General features: G+C 36.1%; 1 protein-coding gene across 7 annotated transcripts in view; it reads right to left on the bottom strand.

Moving 5' to 3' along the window:
* Positions 1 to 21,665, bottom strand: part of LRRC49 (leucine rich repeat containing 49) — a 135,365-nt gene that overhangs the window by 91,816 nt on the left and 21,884 nt on the right. For all 7 annotated transcript variants that reach the window (XM_059057066.2, XM_067029261.1, XM_059057065.2 and 4 more), the window contains 2 exons: positions 16,763 to 16,829; positions 11,589 to 11,732 (listed from right to left, as the gene is read on the bottom strand). In XM_059057066.2, coding sequence (XP_058913049.1) covers positions 11,589 to 11,732; positions 16,763 to 16,829 — 211 coding nt within the window. The remainder of the gene's footprint in view (positions 1 to 11,588; positions 11,733 to 16,762; positions 16,830 to 21,665) is intronic.

Below are 21,665 nucleotides of genomic sequence, written 5' to 3'. Positions count from 1 at the left end.
TCACTAAAATTTAAAGCTTTTACATATCAAAAACATTGTTAAGAAAGCAAAAAGGAAGCCATGCAGAAAATACATTCAATACCTATATGAAACAAAGGACTGAATCTAGAATAAAGATCCACCACACTCAAGGATAAAAAGATAACCCATTTATTTTAAATGGGCAAAAGACTTGAACTGATACTTCACAAAGAGATATACCAGGATGGCCAATAAGTAATTGGAGAGATGCTCAATATCATTAGTCACTAAGTAACTGCAAATTAAAACTACAATGAAAATCATAGTATCACTAAACTTATAAAGACTGTCAATGTCAAATGTTGGCAAGGATGTGGAGCAATTAGAATTCTCACTTATTGCTGGTGGGAGTGTAAAATGGTATAATCACTTTATAAAACTGTTTAGCAGTTTCTAATAAATTTAGACACCCACCTACCTCATGGCTCAGTAAAGATACACCTACATATTTACATAAGAGAAATAAGAGTATATGTCCACCAAAGTAAATATATAAGTAAAAGACCACAAGAATATTCATAGCAGCTTTATTTGTAAGAGCCCCAAATTGGAAATACCGAAGATGCTTGTGAGCAGAAAAATGAAAATGCAAACTGTATTTACACAATAAATACAACTCAACAAGTAAAAAGAACTACTGATACACACAGCAAAATGGAGGAATATCAAAACATCATGTTTAGTACACAAAAGTGTACACACTTTATATTTATATATATATTTAAAATAAAAATTTCAAAACAAGCAAAATTAATCCATGGGGATAAAAGTCAGGAAACCTCTGGGGCAGGGAAAGGCATTGATTGGAAAGGGGCAAAAGGAACTTTCTGGAGTGATAGAAATGTTTTCTCTCTTAACCTGGGTGGTAGGCAAATGAAAGTACACTTACATAAAAAATATATTTTTTTAACTGTATAGTTAAGATTTGTGCATTTTACTGTATCTAAGTATACTTCAATAAAGTATGGAGGGAAAGTTTTCATATTTAGAGTTGAACTTCTGAATCCCTATTTAACTAATAATGTCCATGCTTTTCACACAATATTGTCTTCTGTGCCATCAAGAACACTGGTGATGCAACATATCCTAAAGTGTGCTCTATTATCGTCTACCAAGCTTCTTCCAAGCTGCTGACAACCATTCTTATGTTTTGATATTGTTAAGGTAAAGAAACACTAGTGCTATGGTCTGAATGTTTGTGTTTCCTTCAAATTCACATGTTGAAATCCTAACCACCAAGAATGGTGGTATGAGGAGGTACAACCTTTGTGAGGTGCTGAAGTCATAAGGGTGGAGCCCTCTTGAATAGGATTAGTGCCTTATAAAAGAGACCCCACAGAGAGCTCTAGCCTCTTCCATCATGTGATGTCACAGAGAGAAAGTGACAGCTATGTACCAGGAGGAACCTCTCACCAGAATGTAACCATGCTGGCAACTTGATCTTGGATTTTCTAGACTCCAGAATGTAAGAAGTAAATTTGTGTTGCTTGTAAGCTACCCAGTCTGGGTTATCTTGTTATAGCAGCCCAAATGGACTAAGACACAAGCATTAATTATCCATACAGCTTCCTGTTGCTTTCAAATTTCTTTCACCTATTCCAAGGAGTTTGCTCAATTTCTCCTGCCTTCAGTTATATTGCTTGGCATGTGATAAGCAACTTCTCTGAACCTATCTCAGTAGCAAAATGTAACACAGCTTTGTCAAACGTGGTTATCTTCCTGTTAAAGTATTTGATTGTTAATTAGCAAAAAATGTGGAATTGCAGTCATTCCTCCAATGTATGTTTCACTAATATTAAATTTAGGTCTTTGCTGTTCTATTTCCATGCCTTTTTTTTTTTTTTTTTTTTTTTTTTTTTTTGCGGTACACGGGCCCCTCACTGTTGTGGCCTCTCCTGTTGTGTAGCACAGGCTCCAGACGCGCAGGCTCAGTGGCCATGGCTCACGGGCCCAGCCGCTCTGCGGCATATGAGATCTTCCCGGACTGGGGCACGAACCCGTGTTCCCTGCATCGGCCGGCGGACTCTCAACCACTGCACCACAAGGGAAGCCCTCCATGCCTTTTTGAATAGAGTAATATTTCAATTCCAAATCATTGTATAATCTTTTAAAATACATTTTGAAGAGTAATTAAACTCAACACATATAATACCAACAATTGAAATCACAACAATATAAACAGTTATAACCAAGTTCACACATATATAGCAGTGAAATTGCTGTAGCCTGTCCAATAGTGATTTTAAGATGCCATATGTAGATTTTAAGACATATTCAGATTTGAGAGTTGACATACAGAAAAATGCATGTCTCAAATTGGTCAAATATGGTAGTTCAACATCTAAACACATCATAGTGAGTCTGAAGGACTTCAAAAGGAAATCTTATAATCTTAAAATAGAGGAAGAAAAAGACTGCCTATAAAAAATGATAGTAAACAGTTTAATTACAATAATAAAAAGCCAAAGACAATGGAATATGAGCTTCAAACATCTGGGAGAAAAACAGCAACAACAAAAACACCAAACAATTTTGTTTGATTCAACCAAATCAGTCATGAGTAAAAATGAAATAAACAAATTATTAGACAAACAAACTGAGAGAACTTACTACCACCAGAGCCATAGGAACTTTATCTAAATTACGTATTTGGGGAGGAGTAGTGAACCCAAACAAGCATGTGGATAAATCCAAATAAGCATTGACTGAAAACATAGGAATTAAAATATCTAAATTGGGTAGTAAAAAAATAAAAAGGAAATACTAGACAACAAAAGCATGCCACATGGGAGGACTTTACTGGATTAAATGATTCTAAGGTCCTTATTTGAGAAGAGGTTAGGGATGTGTATTAACACTATAATTTAAGACAAGTGTGTATTTTAAATTGTAAGCCTAACCATTAAAGTGAAGAAGAATAGAGAAAATTCCATCAACTCGAAATAAGACACAAGAAAAAAAAACAGCACAGGAAAAGCAGGACAAATAGAAAGCATGAAATAACATCAAAGTGATAAATGTAAATATATCAGTAATCACAATTAGTAACAGACAAAAGTCTCTGGTCAGAAGACAGATCCTCAGATTTTAAATTTTAAAAGGAGTGTGCATTCTTTATAAGAAAAAGGTTGAAAGTTAAAGGACACTTAATGATTCACTGAGAAGAGCTCAACAACCCTACTGTTAATATTCCTGCCAAAAGTACATAACATGAACCTAATCAGTAGGAAACAATTAGACAAGTCCAAATTGAGTAACATTCTACAAAATAATAAACTGATATTCTTCAAAAATGTCAATGTCAGGAAATACAAAGAAAGACTCAGGTACCATCCCAGATTAAAGACGACTAGGGGGGACATAAAAACTGAAAGCAATGTATGATCTTGGATTTTCTTTTGCTATAAAGGACACTACTGAGATAATTGGGAAAATCTGTATGGGAACTATAGATTAGATATTAGTATCAGATCAATGTTAATTTCTTGATTTTGATAATTATAATATGGTTATGTAAAATAATTCCTTGTTTTTAGGAAATACACATTAAAGTATATGAAAATAAAGAAGCATTATGTCTACAACTTTTAAATGGTTCAGAAAAAATATATATATTTTTTATACATATATATTTATATGTATATAAAATATATACATAGAGAGAGAGATTGGTAGCTATAAAGAGAAGGGAAGAAAGAGAATGATCAAGAGAGAGGATAAAGCAAATGTACTAAAATGTTATCATTTAAGGACTCTGAGTGAAGGGTACTGGGAATTCTTTATACTATTGGTGCAGCAGTTTCTGAAATTATGTCAAAATTTTAGATTTTAAAAAGGTTAAGGGATCAAAAACATATACCAGGAAAAATACAACCAAAAGAAAGCTGATATTAATATTAGACTAAATAACTGTTAAGGCAAGAAGTACTGTTAGCTTCATGATATATACTACATACTTAGAACAGTGCTTGGCATGTAGCCCATGCTGATAATATACTTACAAAATGAAGGAGTTAGTAATAAAGGCAGTTAATACATAATTATAAAAGAAACAATTTACCAGGAAGATACATCAATTTAAATCTTGTAAGCACCTAGAAACATAGCTTTCAATACTGACCACATACTAGGCAAATATACTGATAGTAAGTATTGACTATAAATAGTAACTGCACACTAGGCAATAAAGCAAACCTTAACAAACCAATTACATATAATCAACATTCACTAGCCACAATGCAATAAAAGAATGACAAAAAAAGTAATAAATCCATACATATCAAAAAGTTTAAATACACTTTTAAATATGCACTTGGATCAAAGAAGAAATAATGGAACTTAGAAAATATTTAGAATTAAATAATAATAAAAATACTAAATTTCAAAACTTCTTTGAAGAAGCTGAAGTGGCAGTTAGAGGGAAATTTATAGCCTTATATGCTTATGTCAAAAAATAAAAAAGACTGGGACTTCCCTGGTGGCGCAGTGGTTGAGAATCCGCCTGCCGATTCAGGGGACACAGGTTCGTGCCCCGGTCCAGGAAGATCCCACATGCCCGGAGCGGCTGGGCCCGTGAGCCATGGCCACTGAACCTGCACGTCCGGAGCCTGTGCTCCGCAACGGGAGAGGCCACAACAGTGAGAGGCCCACATACCACACACACAAAAATAATAAAAAAAAATAAAAAAGACTGAAAACCAATGTATCAAATACCTAACACAAAACTTTAGAGAGAAAAATTATTTTTTAAATAGAGGTAATAAGAAAGATAAGAACAAAAGTCAAGAAAATAATATTTTTAAAAGCTGTAAGAGGGGTTCAAGAAAGCTAAAAGCTGGTTCTTTGAAACTACTAGTAAGATAAACAAACCTCAGACAATACTGATCAAGAAAAAGGAAAGTATAAATAAGCATTATTAGAAGTGACAAGAGGAACAAGACGATAGAGCAGCCAAAAAATAAAATAAAAAAAGAATTTAGATGAAAGGAAACTACAATGTATCAAAACTGATGTCCACTATTATACTGAATCAACAGTTTAAAACTATGCAGACTATTTTACAGGAAAACTTCTACCAAAATATTCAAGGAACAGATAATCTTTATCTCATATAAGCTGAGATTTATACCAAATGGGAAATCAAAATAGGCAATCACAGAATATTAAAATACGAAGCACTCTTCAACTTATTTTATGAGGCTAGTATGACCTTGATAGCAGAAAAGAATAATAAAAAGAAATTACAGGCCAATATCATTTATTATCATAGTTGTGAATATTGTGAATCAAATATTAGCAAACAAAAAAGCAATGTGCATGATATATAGCCCACAATATACATAACAACCCAAAATGCTAGAATGACTTATCATTACAAAAATCTTGTAATATAATTTTCAAAATTAAGATTAAAGAAGAATCCATATGATCAGTCTAAGGATTGTAGAAAAATTATTGAATAAAATCCAACAACCATTCATAATATAAACTCTAAGCAAACTAAAAATAGAGGATAATTTCTTCAGACTGATAAATGGCATTTAGCAACATAGACAGTGATGCATTTCCTTTAAAATCAGGAATAAGGCAAGGATGACCACTTTTGTTTCTTGATTCAACTTTGTACTAGAGGTTAAATCAAACTTCAGTCTAGCTCAGTCAAATAAGTAGAAACAAAATATATAATGATTAAAGAAAAACTATCATTGTTCGAAAAAAATTATAATTGTCTAACCAGAAAATCTAAGATAATCTACAGACACATTATTAGAATTGTTAAGTGTCTGAGCAAGGTTTATGGATTTAAGGTCAATGAACCAAAATCAACTGTGGTTCCATATACTAGTAACAGTAAGAAATCTATTTCTGACCAAAAAAATTTACAATGACAACAAAAAAGTCTAAGATATAAGGAAGATATCTAACAAAAAACAAATAAGTGATCTATGGAGAAAAGCATAAAAATCATCAAATGAGACATATGAATTGAGAAATGCGCTCTAGTCATACTATGCCATTCATATTAATATACCATGTTCACATTATGATACTGAGCCTGCAATGTCATAAAAACGTCAGCTGTCTTCAATTTAAAAGATAGTCCAATCAAACAGACCAGTAGGGTTATTCATGAAACTCAACATGCTATTTTTAGAGTATATACAGAAAAACAAAAGACCAAGATAATTTTTTTTAAAAGGAAGGAAGGCTGGAAAAGGAAGGAAAGGGAAAGGAAGATTGGGGACCTCATTCTACTAGCTCTTAGAACATAATAGAAAGTTACAGTTATTACGACAGTGTTATATTGGAACATGGATAAAGACCAAATAAACAGACCAGAGGCCAGGCACAGACCCATGCATGTGTGGATATTTAATTTGCTAAAGGAAGATAACTGCCAAGGGGAGAGGGAAGAACAAAAAGAATTCACTTTTCAATAAAATGCGCTGGGACAGTTGGTAATCCATGAGAAAAAAAAAAAAGAAATTGGATTTCAACTGCACATCACAAGCAAAAGTCAATTCCAAATAGATGAAACACCTCTATGTGAAGAATAACTTTAAAACTCTTGTTAGACAACACAGAAAAATATCTTTATGTCCTCAGCCCATAAGAAAGGATTTTTCAAACAAAAAGAAGAAACAATAAAGGAAACTATTGATGATTTTTACTTCTGTTTCTCAAAAGACAGCAGAAACAAAAGAAACACTACAGATCAATATGAAAAAGAAAAAAATGTTATTACAGTGGGCAAAGGATAAGGCTATTTGCAGAAGAGGCAATCTCAATATCAAAAATGAAAAAAAGATGAAAGGCATTCAATCTCACTAGAAATTAAAATTAAAATCTCAATATACTATATACAATTTCATAGCTACAAGACTGGCAGAAATGAAAAGGTCTGACAACATCAAGTGTCACTAAGGTTGTGAGGTTAAAGGAGCCCTCGGGTAATGCTGATGGGAATGTAATTTGGTACAACCACTTTGAGAAAAACGTGGTGTTAGCTGATAAAATGAAATGATGTGCATAATCCTGGCACCCAGTAATGCTTCTCCCAAGTATCCACCACTGAGCATTATTTTTCAAATGCAGGTTGCAACCAATTTTTCATTCATCAAGAAATCAATTCAGTAGATTGAGACTAACTTTTTTTGAGACCAACATTAAAAAAAAAATTTTTTTTCTCAGTTCTCTGAACTTTATTTTTTATTTTTTTTAACATCTTTATTTGAGTATAACTGTTTTACAATAGTGTGTTAGTTTCTCCTTTACAACAAAGTGAATCAGTTATACATATACATATGTTCCCATAGCTCTCCCCTCTTGCGTCACCCTCCCTCCCACCCTCCCTATCCCACCCCTCTAGGTGGTCACAAAGCACAGAGGTGAACTCCCTGTGCTATGCGGCAGCTTCCCACTAGCTATCTAATTTAAATTTGGTAGTGTGTATATGTCCCTGCCACTCACATCGTCACCGCTTACCCTTCCCCCTCCCCATATCCTCAAGTCCATGCTCTAGTAGGTCTGTGTTTTATTCCCGTCCTACCACTAATCTCTTCATGACATCTTTTTTCTTAGATTCCATATATATGTGTTAGCATATGGTATTTGTTTTTCTCCTTCTGACTTACTTCACTCTGTATGACAGACTCCAGGAGACCAACATTTTTTAATGAGATAGAATAGACTAGGATATACCAGAGTGGATTGCAGTAAGGGTAGGTATAGTCATGAAATGGTTGTTTCCATTATTTATAATGTACTTATATAAATATGTATTTAATTACTGGGTTTCAATGTAAATTTTATTTATTACCATAGATTATGGCTAAAAAATGTCTGAAAGCCACTGTCCTGGAGAAATTTGTTATAATTATGCACAAAAAGACATGTACAAAAATGTTATTTCTTCTTAACGACAAAAAATTAGAAATAATATTAATGTCCATAAAGAGAAGAATAAATATTTAGTTTCAATCACACAGTGGGATACTATATAACAACGGAAATTAGTGAACTGGAGCTACAGGTATCAACATAGATCAAAGCATAATAAAAGTAACTTACAGAAGATATGTACAGTTTGATGATATAATTTACAGAACACTTAAAAGCATGCAAAATAATTACTTCATTGTTTAGGGGTATATATATGGGATTGTTTAGGGATATATACAGGAAAAGGAAAAAGACGTGCATAGGAGTAAACATCAAATTCGTAATTGTGGTTACCTCTGCAAAGGAGGGAGGGAATGTGTTGGAGGAGGGTTACATAGTAGGCCTCAACTATATTTATAAAGTTTTTATTTATTAAGTTCATTGGTGGACATACAAATGTTTGTAATATTATTTCCTATTCTTTGAGAATGTCCGAAATGTTTCATAGTTTTTTAAAAGGGAAAAATACCATATAAACTTTAAAGACATTTGGTTAGAAATTTATAAAATTTCCAAGAAAAAGATCAGTGAATTTAATACAATAAACAATGATTTTTTTTATATCGAAAATACCAGTGAAGAAGGTTTCTGATAAGATGGTAAAGTAGGTAATGCCTTTGTTTCATCTCCTTCCCAAGATTCAATGAGTGAAACAAACAAACAAAAAATACACAAAATGAGTGAATCCATGGAAATGATAAAAACAAGAGAGCTATTAATAGATCAACATTTTTGATGAATTTCAGGAAGGTGGAAAGCAGATAGGATCTTACTGGAGATAACCCTGAACAGAGAAAACTGCGGCTCAGAACCAGCAGGAGAGATGCTGCGCTGCAAATGCAGCAATTCCTTCCAAAAGAATGCCATCTTCCACGCTCAGAGTCAGTACATACAAAGAACAGGCGTGGACTATGGGTAACTATGGCTAATCAAGTAGATGTGTTATTAAAGATCTGTCTACTCAACAGCCATTCCTGGAACACCAGCAAACCCACCCCACCCCCAGCCCACTCCCATCCCTGCCATGCACACACGCAACCGGGTACACAGCAGCTGGCTGAAGAAAACCTCATCTAGAGCCTCAGGAACTGTTCTCTAACAAAACAGTATCAAGGAAGGATGGACAGCATGGGTATTTTATCTATGGAGATGGTTAATAACTGCTACAGTAGAACCAGAGGGGGAAAAGGAATGGCAATTTCAGCTGGCGCAAAAGTTACTGAAGTCCTCCTTACCCACACCCACACCCACACACATACACAAAGTAGTTTTTCTTATTTTGGCAGTTACACAGCCTATTTCCTTCCACTCACACTAAAGGGAAGCCTGCCAGTGTGTGGGATTCAACAACTTACACAAATCTAGTGGTCATTCTAGGGAGAGCTTTTATGGTTGAAAAGACCTATTCAGCTGCACAGGAGAGCCAGCCACTCCTTAACATAGTCCTTCATTTAAGGATTACCAGCTATTGAGGAAAATCAAAACCATAAGAGAAAATAAAGCAAAAAGAATTAGTATGATAACTGACCCTGGGAAAAAGAAGAGACGGTTAAAAAAAAAAAAAGAATCCTCAGATTTAAAAGTCTCTTGGCTCTTTTAGGAAAAGGCTGCTTCAAAAAAGAAATAGAGCTGGAAAAGTTTCTGATCTTTTCTTACACATATATTAACAATATCCAATCAATTAATATGCATGATACTTATTATAATGATAATTATACCATATGCATAATACTTAATAAATCTTTTTCACTTTTAGAAATTAAGACAATTTCCTTTTCCATAAGATGTTTACTGCTGCCTAATCTATAACAGTAATGATTAGACATAATACTTAATGGGAAATTCGGTAAGCAAATTCCTGGATGTGTATTATACATTTTCCAAATGAAAGACAAAACATAGACAGGAATATGCTAAGGCCAATAGATTTCTGTACTCCACTCTATCAAAGCTTTTTGGATTTTTACCATACCCAATGTCCCTAGGGCAGATTAAGTCCAGTCTGAACAGTTCTAGAGACAGCAATGTAACAGATTAATATGTGTGTCTTTTAAAATTTTTAATTAATTAATTTATTTTTGGCTGTGTTGGGTCTTCGTTTCTGTGCGAGGGCTTTCTCTAGTTGCAGCAAGCGGGGGCCACTCTTCATCACAGTGCGCGGGCCTCTCACTATCCCCGCCTCTCTTGTTACAGAGCACAGGCTCTAGATGCGCAGGCTCAGTAGTTGTGGCTCACAGGCCTAGTTGCTCCGTGGCACGTGGGATCTTCCCAGTCCAGGGCTCGAACCCGTGTCCCCTGCATTGGCAGGCAGATTCTCAACCACTGCACCACCAGGGAAGCCCCAATATGGGTGTCTTTTAAAATAAACAAGCCATTCCCAATATTTAAATCCAATCTGGGGGAACAGCTGGCAGAATTTAGAGGTTCTGGGATAAATCCATGTCTTAGAGAAGGCTCTGAAATTATCCCAACCTCCTAGAAGATATGAGCATTACTTGGCTCAGACTTTCTGGGAAAATTTCAAAATGAAACCAATCTGTAAAATGAGGCCTAGAGATAAGGCATCATCTGTCTCCCAGATTTTTCCAGTGTACCACTTACAGTACATTTAACTATTTACTAAGGAACTCAATGTCTTGAAAAAGTTAAGAATCAGATTTTACCTTTAAAAGTGCTTAAACAATACCCAAAGAAAACCTAATGTAGTTTTTCTATTGCATGTCAACAAAGGAAACTCGTTAAAAGAACAAATGTTTTTATAAATCCTCAGATGTCTTCTTGGCCTGTATCATGTCATACAGCTGACAGTCGTATTTCTAGAGCTCTTCATATATGCACAAGTTCAAAATACCTGAGCATCAAGCTGTTATTTAGTTGCTAAACTTGAATAAAACTATAAATCTAATGAACTTCATCCTCAGAGTTCCAGAGTAGCCTTTCTATAGTTTTGTCCCCATAATGCCAACTCTTCCTCCTACTCACACACCAGATTTCTACCATATTTATATCTTTTTTCAGAGCCAGCAAGCCAAAAAGGATTCTAGAGATGATCTAGCCCAATGTCCTCATTTTAGAGAAAAGTAAACTGAGGCTTACAGAGTTAAAGTGATTTACCCAAGGTCACACAGATAATGAGAGCTGAAGTAGACCTGCACTTGGCCTCTCATGTCCTATGTAACAATGCTCTTTCCACCATACCAAGCTGCCTTTGAAAAACTGCAAAGAATATGATATTTATGCATGTCTTCAAAGCCCTGAACCACTCCTCTCTGTGCCTTTTCCCTCTCGGTGCAACAAGTTATCAACTTCAGTCAACAATAACCTTCTTTCTTATTAATTCTATTCCTATAACAACACAGGAAAGGATTCAGTATTCATTTACTGAATGATTCATTTACTGATAACACTTGTGCTCCTAATTTTACATTTATCTTTTAGAATGGAAAACACCACATTTCCCAAATTAAAATATTATAAAGCTTAACAATTATATCTGCAATTTAAATTCAGGAAAAAAACTAAAGTCCTTTAGATTCTTACTTTGCAGAAAGCAATGTTATAACATTTATTTCATTCCCTTAAAAGAAAAGCCAGAAATCACATATTGATTCCATTTTAATACTCACCACAAAAGTGATTTGATTGTGTCGCAGGTTAAGCTCAGTTAGTGAATCCAGCCCATTAAGGTTATCAACATGACTTAAAAGGTTCCTGGCAAGATTTAAAACTCTCAAATCACACAAATGATTGACATTTTCAATTTTGGTAATCTGTTAAAAAATGAGGAAGGGATGATTAGCAGGCATAAATCTCAGATGTGCATGTTATAAAAATAAAAGACATAGTCATTGAATTCAGTGCAAGTTTATATGAAGACATTTCAAAATCTATTTCCAGTTTCCTCTGTTGTAGATATTATGAAGTTACTTAACTTGTGAAGATTAACTAACAGAACATATTTTATAATTTGACCATGGTAAGTATATTTTATCAAATAATCAGTAAGTCCATTGCTTGGGCATCTCTAAGTGCCCAACACTGTGCCAGGTCCCATGAAGGTGAAGAGAAATATACGTACTAGCTGTGAAATAGAAACTGTGAGCCCAAGGAATAAGCTCACAATGTGTTGATCAAACAAGACTACCTTCGGAGAGAAAAGGCAAGGAAAAGGAATGATACCAAGTTCCCCTTGTTAATTCTCCATTTATACTGCAGGATCCTGAGAGCAATCAAGAGTCTGAATGGAAAAGATTCAAGGAACTAGGATCCCCAATAGAGGGTGAGGATGGATATTCTTTATTAGTGAAACTGCTTAAGAGAGGATACAGATAATGTTTAGGCAAGGTACAATATGGTGGACTTGAATTATGGAATATACACATGCACATAAGCACTGAATCTGAGTTGCACAAGTAAGGATATGTTAAAGGGTATAGCCTATGAAATGATGAGAGCTCAACATGATTTTCAGCCCCACTACTGTAATACAGTAAGCGTAGCACAACGGGATGAGTTTCTACATGACCCAGAAATAGGGCTTCTTGCAGAGGGCTTCAACCTTTTAATGTAATGTACTTACGTAACAATGAGTTATACACAACACTTTTCTTCTGAACATTAAAACAAATTTCACAATCACTGAAGATTAATTTTCTCATCTGTATTGCCATCACAATATTATTTGAAATTTTCTACTTAACACTTCAAAGCAGATATTGGCTAAAATAGCCTTTTTTTAAGATTTATAATCCAGTTTTCTATGATATTGTTTGGACCTTCTCTTATATTCAAGAAATACCATCTAGATTTCATCTACATTCAAGAGGAGAAACCTAAGTATATTTATCACAAATTCAATAATATATAAAGATAATATATGACCATGATTTAAAATTTATCCTGAGATTTTTGGTGTAACTAATGTAAAATGAAAATAAAATCTGTAAAAGAAGAAACAAGGTTATCAGTATTTTCAGATTACAGAACTGTACAGTAAGATATAGAGAAAAACATTTCAAAACTAAATAGGTGATAGAATTTAAAATGCATAGAATCAGAAAAAAGTAAAATAGACACTGTAGAAAATCAATAATAACAGCATAAACTTGAGAAATTCTACTAAAATACTAAAAAAATAGAGATAGGTATATGGAAAAGCAATATGTAAATGTATACATAAGTTTATACAGTTACGTAAAGCTTTTCTGAACTCAAGAAAGATAAATATACAGAATGAAGGGGTACATAACCTGTATATGGTGTCTTCTCCCTTCTGCTAATAATCCTGGGACATTTCTTTTAGAAAACTAACTTTCTCCAATTCTATTTGGTCCTGGTGGGACATATAATTAGAATGCCTACATTTTAGTTTGGTCACTCTGAAAAGAAATGTTGTTAACTCTTATATATAGGTATCAATCTGTAATTTAAAAAAAGTCACTGGGGATATTGTTCAGCTTCTTGGTTTGCAATCAGACAGGTCAGAATTGTGTGCAACATCTCTGACAGAATAGTCTGTTACTTGTTGCAGCCATGGACAAAGTCACAGGCATAGAGTAAATGACAGAAATTTCAGAAAAAAGGTGGTGTAGGGTGAGAGCAGAGTTCTTGATCAGTTAATAAATTTCACAGCCAGAAGAAGAAATGATAGGAATGTTCAAAAGACTAATCTCGGGTCACACTGATAAGAGAGAGTCTCAAGGTAGACAGCAGAGCTTTTTAGTACGTCTAGGAAAGCTGGATACTCCCGTCTTATGTATGTGTTTACTAGTAACCCAGACTGCTCTATCTGGATGAAGACAACCTTCCTACTCAGCAATAGGAAAGACATCTGCTTTCAGGCAAGCAACCACAGAAAGAGCCAGCTCTCCCTGAAGGAAAACATGTCACTGAAAGAACAGATTCTTTTTGAAGCACACCTGTGCCCATGTTAAAGCAAGCGTTTACCAAGAGAACATTTTCTGGTAGACAAAAAAAAAATCTAGGTCATAAACTGAGAGTCAACCTCTCATATTCCTCTGTATTCTTTACTACTCACATACAATCAATTGCTAAATCTTAATGTTTTTACTTTTTAAATATTTATCCAATCTGCCCCCTTGTTATTTATATCCCTATAGCTACAACTTTAAGTTGCCATCACTTCTCACCAAGATTACTGAATTAGTCTCTCAGCTGTTTTCTGTCTCCAGTTTCACCTCCCCTCAACTCTTTACATTCCCCAATCTGTTTCTTGAACACTATCACTATTCCTATCAACGATTTCACATCCATAAACCAATTATATTTCATTTTACAATGTACACCACGTATCATTTTTATTTCCAATGGAAGTAAATTCAAAACAAAAAATAGTCACTTCATTTTCTTTTAGTTTTTTAACTACCTGATGCTATTTTTTTAGAGTTGCATGTTGTTTCAACTTGAATAGTGTATCTCCTGACTTTTTGGTCACCAAGACTCTCTTTGCTTTGAAATACTCCAAATTTTTGTTTATTGGATTTAAATATTTGAAACAAGACTCAGATTTTCATTTAACACATACACATAACACAGGTCGGCTAACAAGGTAACAAGGTGACTTGGTCTAATAGACCAAGTGATACATTATCCATTTACCAGCTGCTCTTATAGATCTTGGGTAATGTCCATGAATTCTTAAAGGTACATTATAATATAAAAACCACATAAATACTTATTTCTCATATATACATTTAAAAATAAACTTAAGAAAAATATTGCTACCATAAAATGTTTCACTTACACTGATGAATGGTATTTAAAATAGTGGGTTACAGAAAGATAAAATAGCAATTCCTTATTATGGCATATAAAGCCTTCCACAGTCTGGCCTTAAACCTACCTCTTTTTTTTTTTTTTTTTTTTTTTGCAGTACGTGGGCCTCTCACGGCCGTGGCCTCTCCCGTAGCGGAGCATAAGCTCCGGAAGCGCAGGCTCAGCGGCCATGGCTCACGGGCCCAGCCGCTCCGCGGCATGTGGGATCTTCCCGGACCAGGGCACAAACCCGCGTCCCCTGCATTGGCAGGCTGACTCTCAACCACTGCCCCACCAGGGAAGCCCGAAAACCTACCTCACTTGCCTCATCTCTCACCATCCCTCAAGATGTGCTAAATTCTCCAGCAGTAAAACATATTTATTATGTTGTTTTTAGTCTCAGTGCCTTTATATATGATGCTCTCTTACTGACAAGACTCTAATTCTTCTTCCTCTTCCACCACCATCTAACTAACTGGGTAACTTTCCCTCTACTAGAGTGATACTAACCAGCCTGCAGAGCTGGACAATTCCCAGGCATCAACACTCCTCTCTCTGAGTGCACACACAGGCAGACATATAGATGGGGCTGCGATGAGATTAGAACCTAGCAGATGTGGCCTATCTAATATATCTATCAAGATTTTATTAATTATGTTAGCTTTTCAACAAAATGATTAGGACTAACAGCTATTAGAAGGCCTAAAGAGATCGCACTGAGGTTTATGCCTGACCAACTGCAAGTGGGAGATTTGTTCTCAATAGGCAGGGACTCCCAGATCACCCCACCATGTACACTTACCAATTCAGGAGAGGTTTTTACCTTCTGCATGAGTATGTAGCTCATGTAGCTATTTATAAATAAGTACTCATATTGCAAAGACTAAAATTTAAATGTAAGAGCAAAGGGTTAAAAAACAGCCAAGATGCTCTGCAAGAGAAGATTATATAAGGAGAGGGAACATAACAAACCAGACAGAGAAATTAAGACAGACAAATATATGGGGAGACAAACTAATCAAATGGAATAATGATCCCAGGTTATATACTAATCAGGGAATTATAAATCAAAACCATAAGGGGACACCACTTTATACCAATTCAATTGGCAAAAATTAAGAAGTCTGAAAATTCCAAATGTTGAAAAGGATGTGAGGCAACAGGATCTATTTTGTGTTACTGGTGGGAGTATAAACTGGTACAATCACTTTGGAAGACAATTTGGCATTAACTTTTAAAGTTACACGTTTAAATAACCTGTGACCCATCAGTTTCACTCCTAGATATATACCCTAGAGTACATATGATGTATGGAAGAAACATGTACAAGAATGTTCTTAGAAGTATTATCCTAATAGGAAAAAAAAAAAACAACCAAACAAAATGGAATCAACCCAAATGTCTATCAATAATAAAATGGAAAAAAAGGTTTTTGTGTAATCAAACCATGGAACATAGAACAATAAAGATAAACTACAGCTATGTAGTCAAAATAGATGAACCTCAGTAACATAATGTTGTATCCAAAAAGCAAGCACTGGATGACAATATATAGTTTGACACCTTTTTTTACATTAAAAGACAATACTACTAAACAATATATTATTTAGACACTTATATATGTGATAAAACCAACTAAAAACATCAATAAAAGAATGATAAATGTGAAATCCAGAATAGTGTTGTCTTGGAATAAAGAAGGAACACTTAAGTAGAAGAAAATCATTAGTAATATTCTAGTTCTTGGGTTGGGGTTGGCTATAAGTTAATAAAAGACTAAATAAGAATCAAAATTGTCATAACTATAAGAATTCTAAATGTTTTACAAGTTTTATCTGTCACTTACCACTGAGGAATTACCAAGCCTTATATAAATGAGCTTAATACCTTAATACCATAGCTAATTTCAGTGAATCAGTAAAGTAACTCTGGAAAAATTCAACAAAAGTATAATTCTTAAAACTTTTATATGAAATTTCCTAGAGCTTTTTCAAATAAGAAAGAAATGAAAGGGCTTTAACAATACCTGATTTCCATGAAGGTCCAAGACATCTAAGCTTTTTAGATTCTCCAGATTTGAGATCTTCTTGATTCTGAAAATCAGAGTAAGTAGTGTAGAAATACAGATGTACCACATCTATTGTAAATCAAAAACTCTAAGGCATAACTCATTTTCATTTATTCTTTCCAGATAGGTAGACAGGCAGGCAGATAGACAGACAGACATAGAAATATATATAGAGAGAAATTATATAAAATTATATATTAAAACCTTTTTTTCATTGATTTAATTATAATGTTAAAGATACAGTCCCATTGGGGAAATGTCCCAAAGTCAGCTTGAAAGTCCTATCTTTAGGAAAGAACAATTCTACTTCTAGGAACTTTAGCACAAGGCACTTATTCAAGGCAATTCCTTTCATCTTAGAATACAGCCTAAATTCCTTACCTCAGTCCTCAAGGCCCTAAACTCTGACTACTGACTCTTCCTCCAGCTTATCTCCTACCGAGACTCCAGTGCACCCACTCACTCTGCTCCAGCCACAGGAACTTTCTTGTCATCTCTAACTTGACAAATTCATTTCTGCCTGGGGTGTTTACCCTTGCTGTTCCTTCTTCCTTAATATTCTTCCCCCAAAAGTTAACATGGTTCACTCCTTCACATTATTCAACTCTTGGCTCAAATATCTTCTCAGAGCAGCCTTTCCAGATGACCCTATCAAAAAGAGCTCTTGAGGAGACTTTCAAGATGGCGGAGAAGTAAGACGTAGAGATCACCTTCCTCCCCACAAATACATCAGAAATACATCTACATGTGGAACAACTCTTACAGAACACCTACTGAATGCTGGCAGAAGACCTCAGACTTCCCAAAATGCAAGAAAATCCCCATGTACCTGGGTAGGGCAAAAGAAAAAACAGAGACAAAAGAATAGGGACAGGACCTGCACTAGTGGGAGGGAGCTGTGAAGAAGGAAAAGTTTCCACACACTAGGAAGCCCCTTCACTGGCAGAGATGGGGTGGGGGTGGGGGTGGGGAAGCCTCAGAGCCATGGAGGAGAGTGCAGCAACAGGGGTGCACAGGGCAAAGCGGAGAGATTCCCACACAGAGGATCGGTGCCAACCAGCACTCACCAGCCTGAGAGGCTTGTCTGCACACCTGGTGGGGCAGGGGGGATGGGAGTTGAGGCTTGGGCTTCGGAGGTCAGATCCCAGAAGGGGATCTAGTGCGCCACAGCCAGCTGGGAGGGAGTCTGGGAAAAAGTCTGGAACTGCCTAAGAGGCAAGAGACCATTGTTTCTGTGTGCAAGAGGAAAGGGGATTCAGAGCACTGCCTAGACGAGCTCCAGAGACAGGCGCGAGGCGCGGCTATGAGTTCGGACACCAGAGATGGGCATGAAACACTAAGGCTGCTGCTGCAGCCACCAATGAGCCTGGGTGCGAGCACAGGCCACTATCCACACCTCCCCTCCTGGGACCCTGTGCATCCTGCCATGGCCCGGGTCCCATGACCCAGGGACAGCTTCCCCAGAAGAACACACAGCATGCCTCAGACTGTTGCAATGCCACATTGGCCTCTGCCACTGCAGGCTCACCCCACATTCCGTACCCCTCCCTCCCCACAGCCTGAGTGAACCAGAGCCCCCTAATCTGCCACTATGTTAACTCCATACTGTCTGAGCAAAGAACAGACAGCCTCAGGTGACCTACACGCAGAGGCAGGTCCAAATCCAAAGCTGAACCCCAGAAGCTGTGCGAACAAAGAAGAGAAAGGGAAATCTCTCCCAGCAGCCTCAGAAGCAGCAGATTAAATCTCCACAATCAACTTAATGTACCTTGCATCTCTGGAATACCTGAATAGACAACGAATCATCCCAAAATTAAAGCTGTGGACATTGGGAGCAACTGTAGACTTGGGGTTTGCTTTCTGCATCTAATTTGTTTCTGGTTTTATGTTTATCTTAGTTTAGTATTTACAGTTTATTATCATTGGTAGACTCATTTATTGATTTGGTTGCTCTCTTGCTTTTATTTTTATATATTGATATATATTTTTTTCCTTTTTCTCTTTTTGTGAGTGTGTATGAGTATGCTTCTTTTTGTGATTTTATATGTATAGCTTTGCTTTTACCATTTGTCCTAGGGTTCTGTCTGTTTTGTTTTTTTTTTTTTAATTAGTATAGTTTTTAGAGCTGGTTATCATTGGTGGATTTGTTTCTTGGTTTGGTTGCTCTCTTCTTTCTTTCTTTTTATTATTATTTTAATTTTTTAATTTTTAAATTATTTTCTTATTTTAATAACTTTATTTCCTTCCTTCCTTCCTCCCTTCCTCCCTTCCTTCCTTCCTTCCTCTCTCTCTCTCTCTCTCTCTTTCTTTCTTTCTTTTTTACAGGGTCTTGGTGCTCCAACCAGGTGTCAGGGCTATGCCTCTGAGATGGGAGAGCCGAGTTCACGACACTGGTCCACATGAGACCTCCCAGCTTTACGTAATAACAGACGGCAAAAGCTCTCCAAGAGATCTCCATCGCAACGTTAAGACCCAGCTCCACTCAATGACCAGCAAGCTACAGTAGTGCTGGACACCCTATGCCAAACAACTAGCAAGACAGGAACACAACCCCACCCATTAGCACAGGGGCTGCCTAAAATCATAATAAGGTCATAGACACCCCAAAACACAGCACCAGACGTGGTCCTGCCCACCAGAAAGACAAGATCCAACCTCATCCACAAAAACACAGGCACCAGTCCCCTCCACCATGAAGCCTACACCACCCACTGAACCAACTTTAGCCACTGGAGGCAGACACCAAAAACATCAGGAACTACGAACATGCAACCTGGGAAAAGGAGCTCCCAAACACAGTAAGTTCAGCAAAAAGAGAAGACAGATAAACACACACCAGATGAAGGAGCAAGGTAAAAACCCAACAGACCAAGCAACAGAATGGAGAAAATATAAGAAATGTTTAACAAGGAACTAGATGAACTAAAGTGCAAACAAACAAGGATGAACAACACAATAAATTAAATTAAAAATTCTCTAGAAGGAATCCGTAGCAGAATAACTGAGGCAGAAGAAAGGATAAGTGACCTGGAAGATAAAATAGTGGAAATAACTACTGCAGAGCAGAAGAAAGAAAAAACAATGAAAAGAATTGAGGACAGTCTCAGAGATCTCTGGGACAACATTAAACACACCAACATTTGAATTATAGGGGTCCGAGAAGAAGAGGAGAAAAAGAAACGGACTGAGAAAATATTTGAAGGGATTATAGCTGAAAACTTCCCAAGAGTGGGAAAGGAAATACTCAGTCAAGTCCAGGAAGCGCAGAGAGTCCCATACAGGATAAATCCAAGGAGAAACATGCCAAGACACATATTAATCAAACTATCAAAAATTAAATACAGAGAAAAAATATTAAAAGCAGAAAGGGAAAAACAAATAACATACAAGGGAATCCCCATAAGGATAACAGCTGATCTTTCAGCAGAAACTCTGCAAGCCAGAAGGGAGTGGTAAGACATATTTGATGAAAGGGAAAAACCTACAGCCAAGATTCCTCTACCCAGCAAGGATCTCATTCAGATTTAGTGGAAAATTAAAAGCTTTACAGATAAGCAAAAGCTAAGAGAATTCAGCACCACTAAGGCAGCTTTACAACAAATGCTAAAGGAACTTCTCTAGGCAGGAAACACAAAAGAAGGAAAAGACCTACAATAAAAAACCCAAAACAATTAAGAAAATGGTAATAGGAACATACATATCGATAATTACCTTAAATGTAAATGGATTAAATGCTCCCACCAAGACACAGACTGGCTGAATGGATACAAAAAGACCCATATATATGCTGTCTACCAGAGACCCACTTCAGACCTAGCAACACATACAGACTGAAAGAGAGGGGATGGAAAAAGATATTCCATGCAAATGGAAATTAAAAGATAGCTGAAGTAGCAATTCTCATATCAGACAAAAGAGACTTTAAAATAAAGACTATTACAAGAGACAAAGAAGAACATTACATAATGATCAAGGGATCAATCCAAGAAGAAGATATAACAATTGTAAATGTTTATGCACCCAACATAGGAGCACCTCAATATGTAAGGCAAATGCTGACAGCCACAAAAGGGGAAGTTGACAGTAACACAATCATAGTAGGGGAATTTAACACTCCACTGTCACCAATGGACAGATCAACCAAAATGAAAATAAATAAGGAAACACAAGCTTTAAATGACACATTAAACAAGATGGACTTAATCGATAATTTATAGGACATTCCATCCAAAAACAACAGAATACACTTTCTTCTCAAGTGCTCATGGAACATTCTCCAGGATAGATCATATCCTGGGTAACAAATCAAGCCTTGGTAAACGTAAGAAAATTGAAATCGTATCAAGTATCCCTTCCGACCACAATGATATGAGACTAGATATCAATTACAGGAAAAAATCTGTAAAAAATACAAACACATGGAGGCTAAACAATATACTACTAAATAACCAAGAGATCACTGAAGAAATCGAAGAGAAAACCAAAAAATATCTGGAAACAAATGACAGTGAAAACATGATGACCTAAAACCTATGGGATGGAGCAAAAGCAGTTCTAAGAGGGAAGTTTATAGCAACACAATCCTACCTCAAGAAACAAGAAACATCTCAAATAAACAACCTAACCTGACACCTAAAGCAATTAGAGAAAGGAGAACAAAATAACACCAAAGTTAGCAGAAGGAAGGAAATCATAAAGATCAGATCAGAAATAAATGAAAAAGAAATGAAGGAGGGCTTCCCTGGTGGCGCAGTGGTTGAGAATCCGCCTGCCGATGCAGGGGACACGGGTTCGTGCCCCGGTCCGGGAAGATCCCACATGCCGTGGAGTGACTGGGCCCGTGAGCCATGGCCGCTGATCC

This window comes from Kogia breviceps, chromosome 3 (assembly GCF_026419965.1).
Source record: "Kogia breviceps isolate mKogBre1 chromosome 3, mKogBre1 haplotype 1, whole genome shotgun sequence".
Lineage (NCBI taxonomy): Eukaryota > Metazoa > Chordata > Mammalia > Artiodactyla > Physeteridae > Kogia > Kogia breviceps.
The sequence above is the reverse complement of the archived record's forward strand: the minus strand, read 5'-3'. Positions and strand labels throughout refer to the sequence as shown.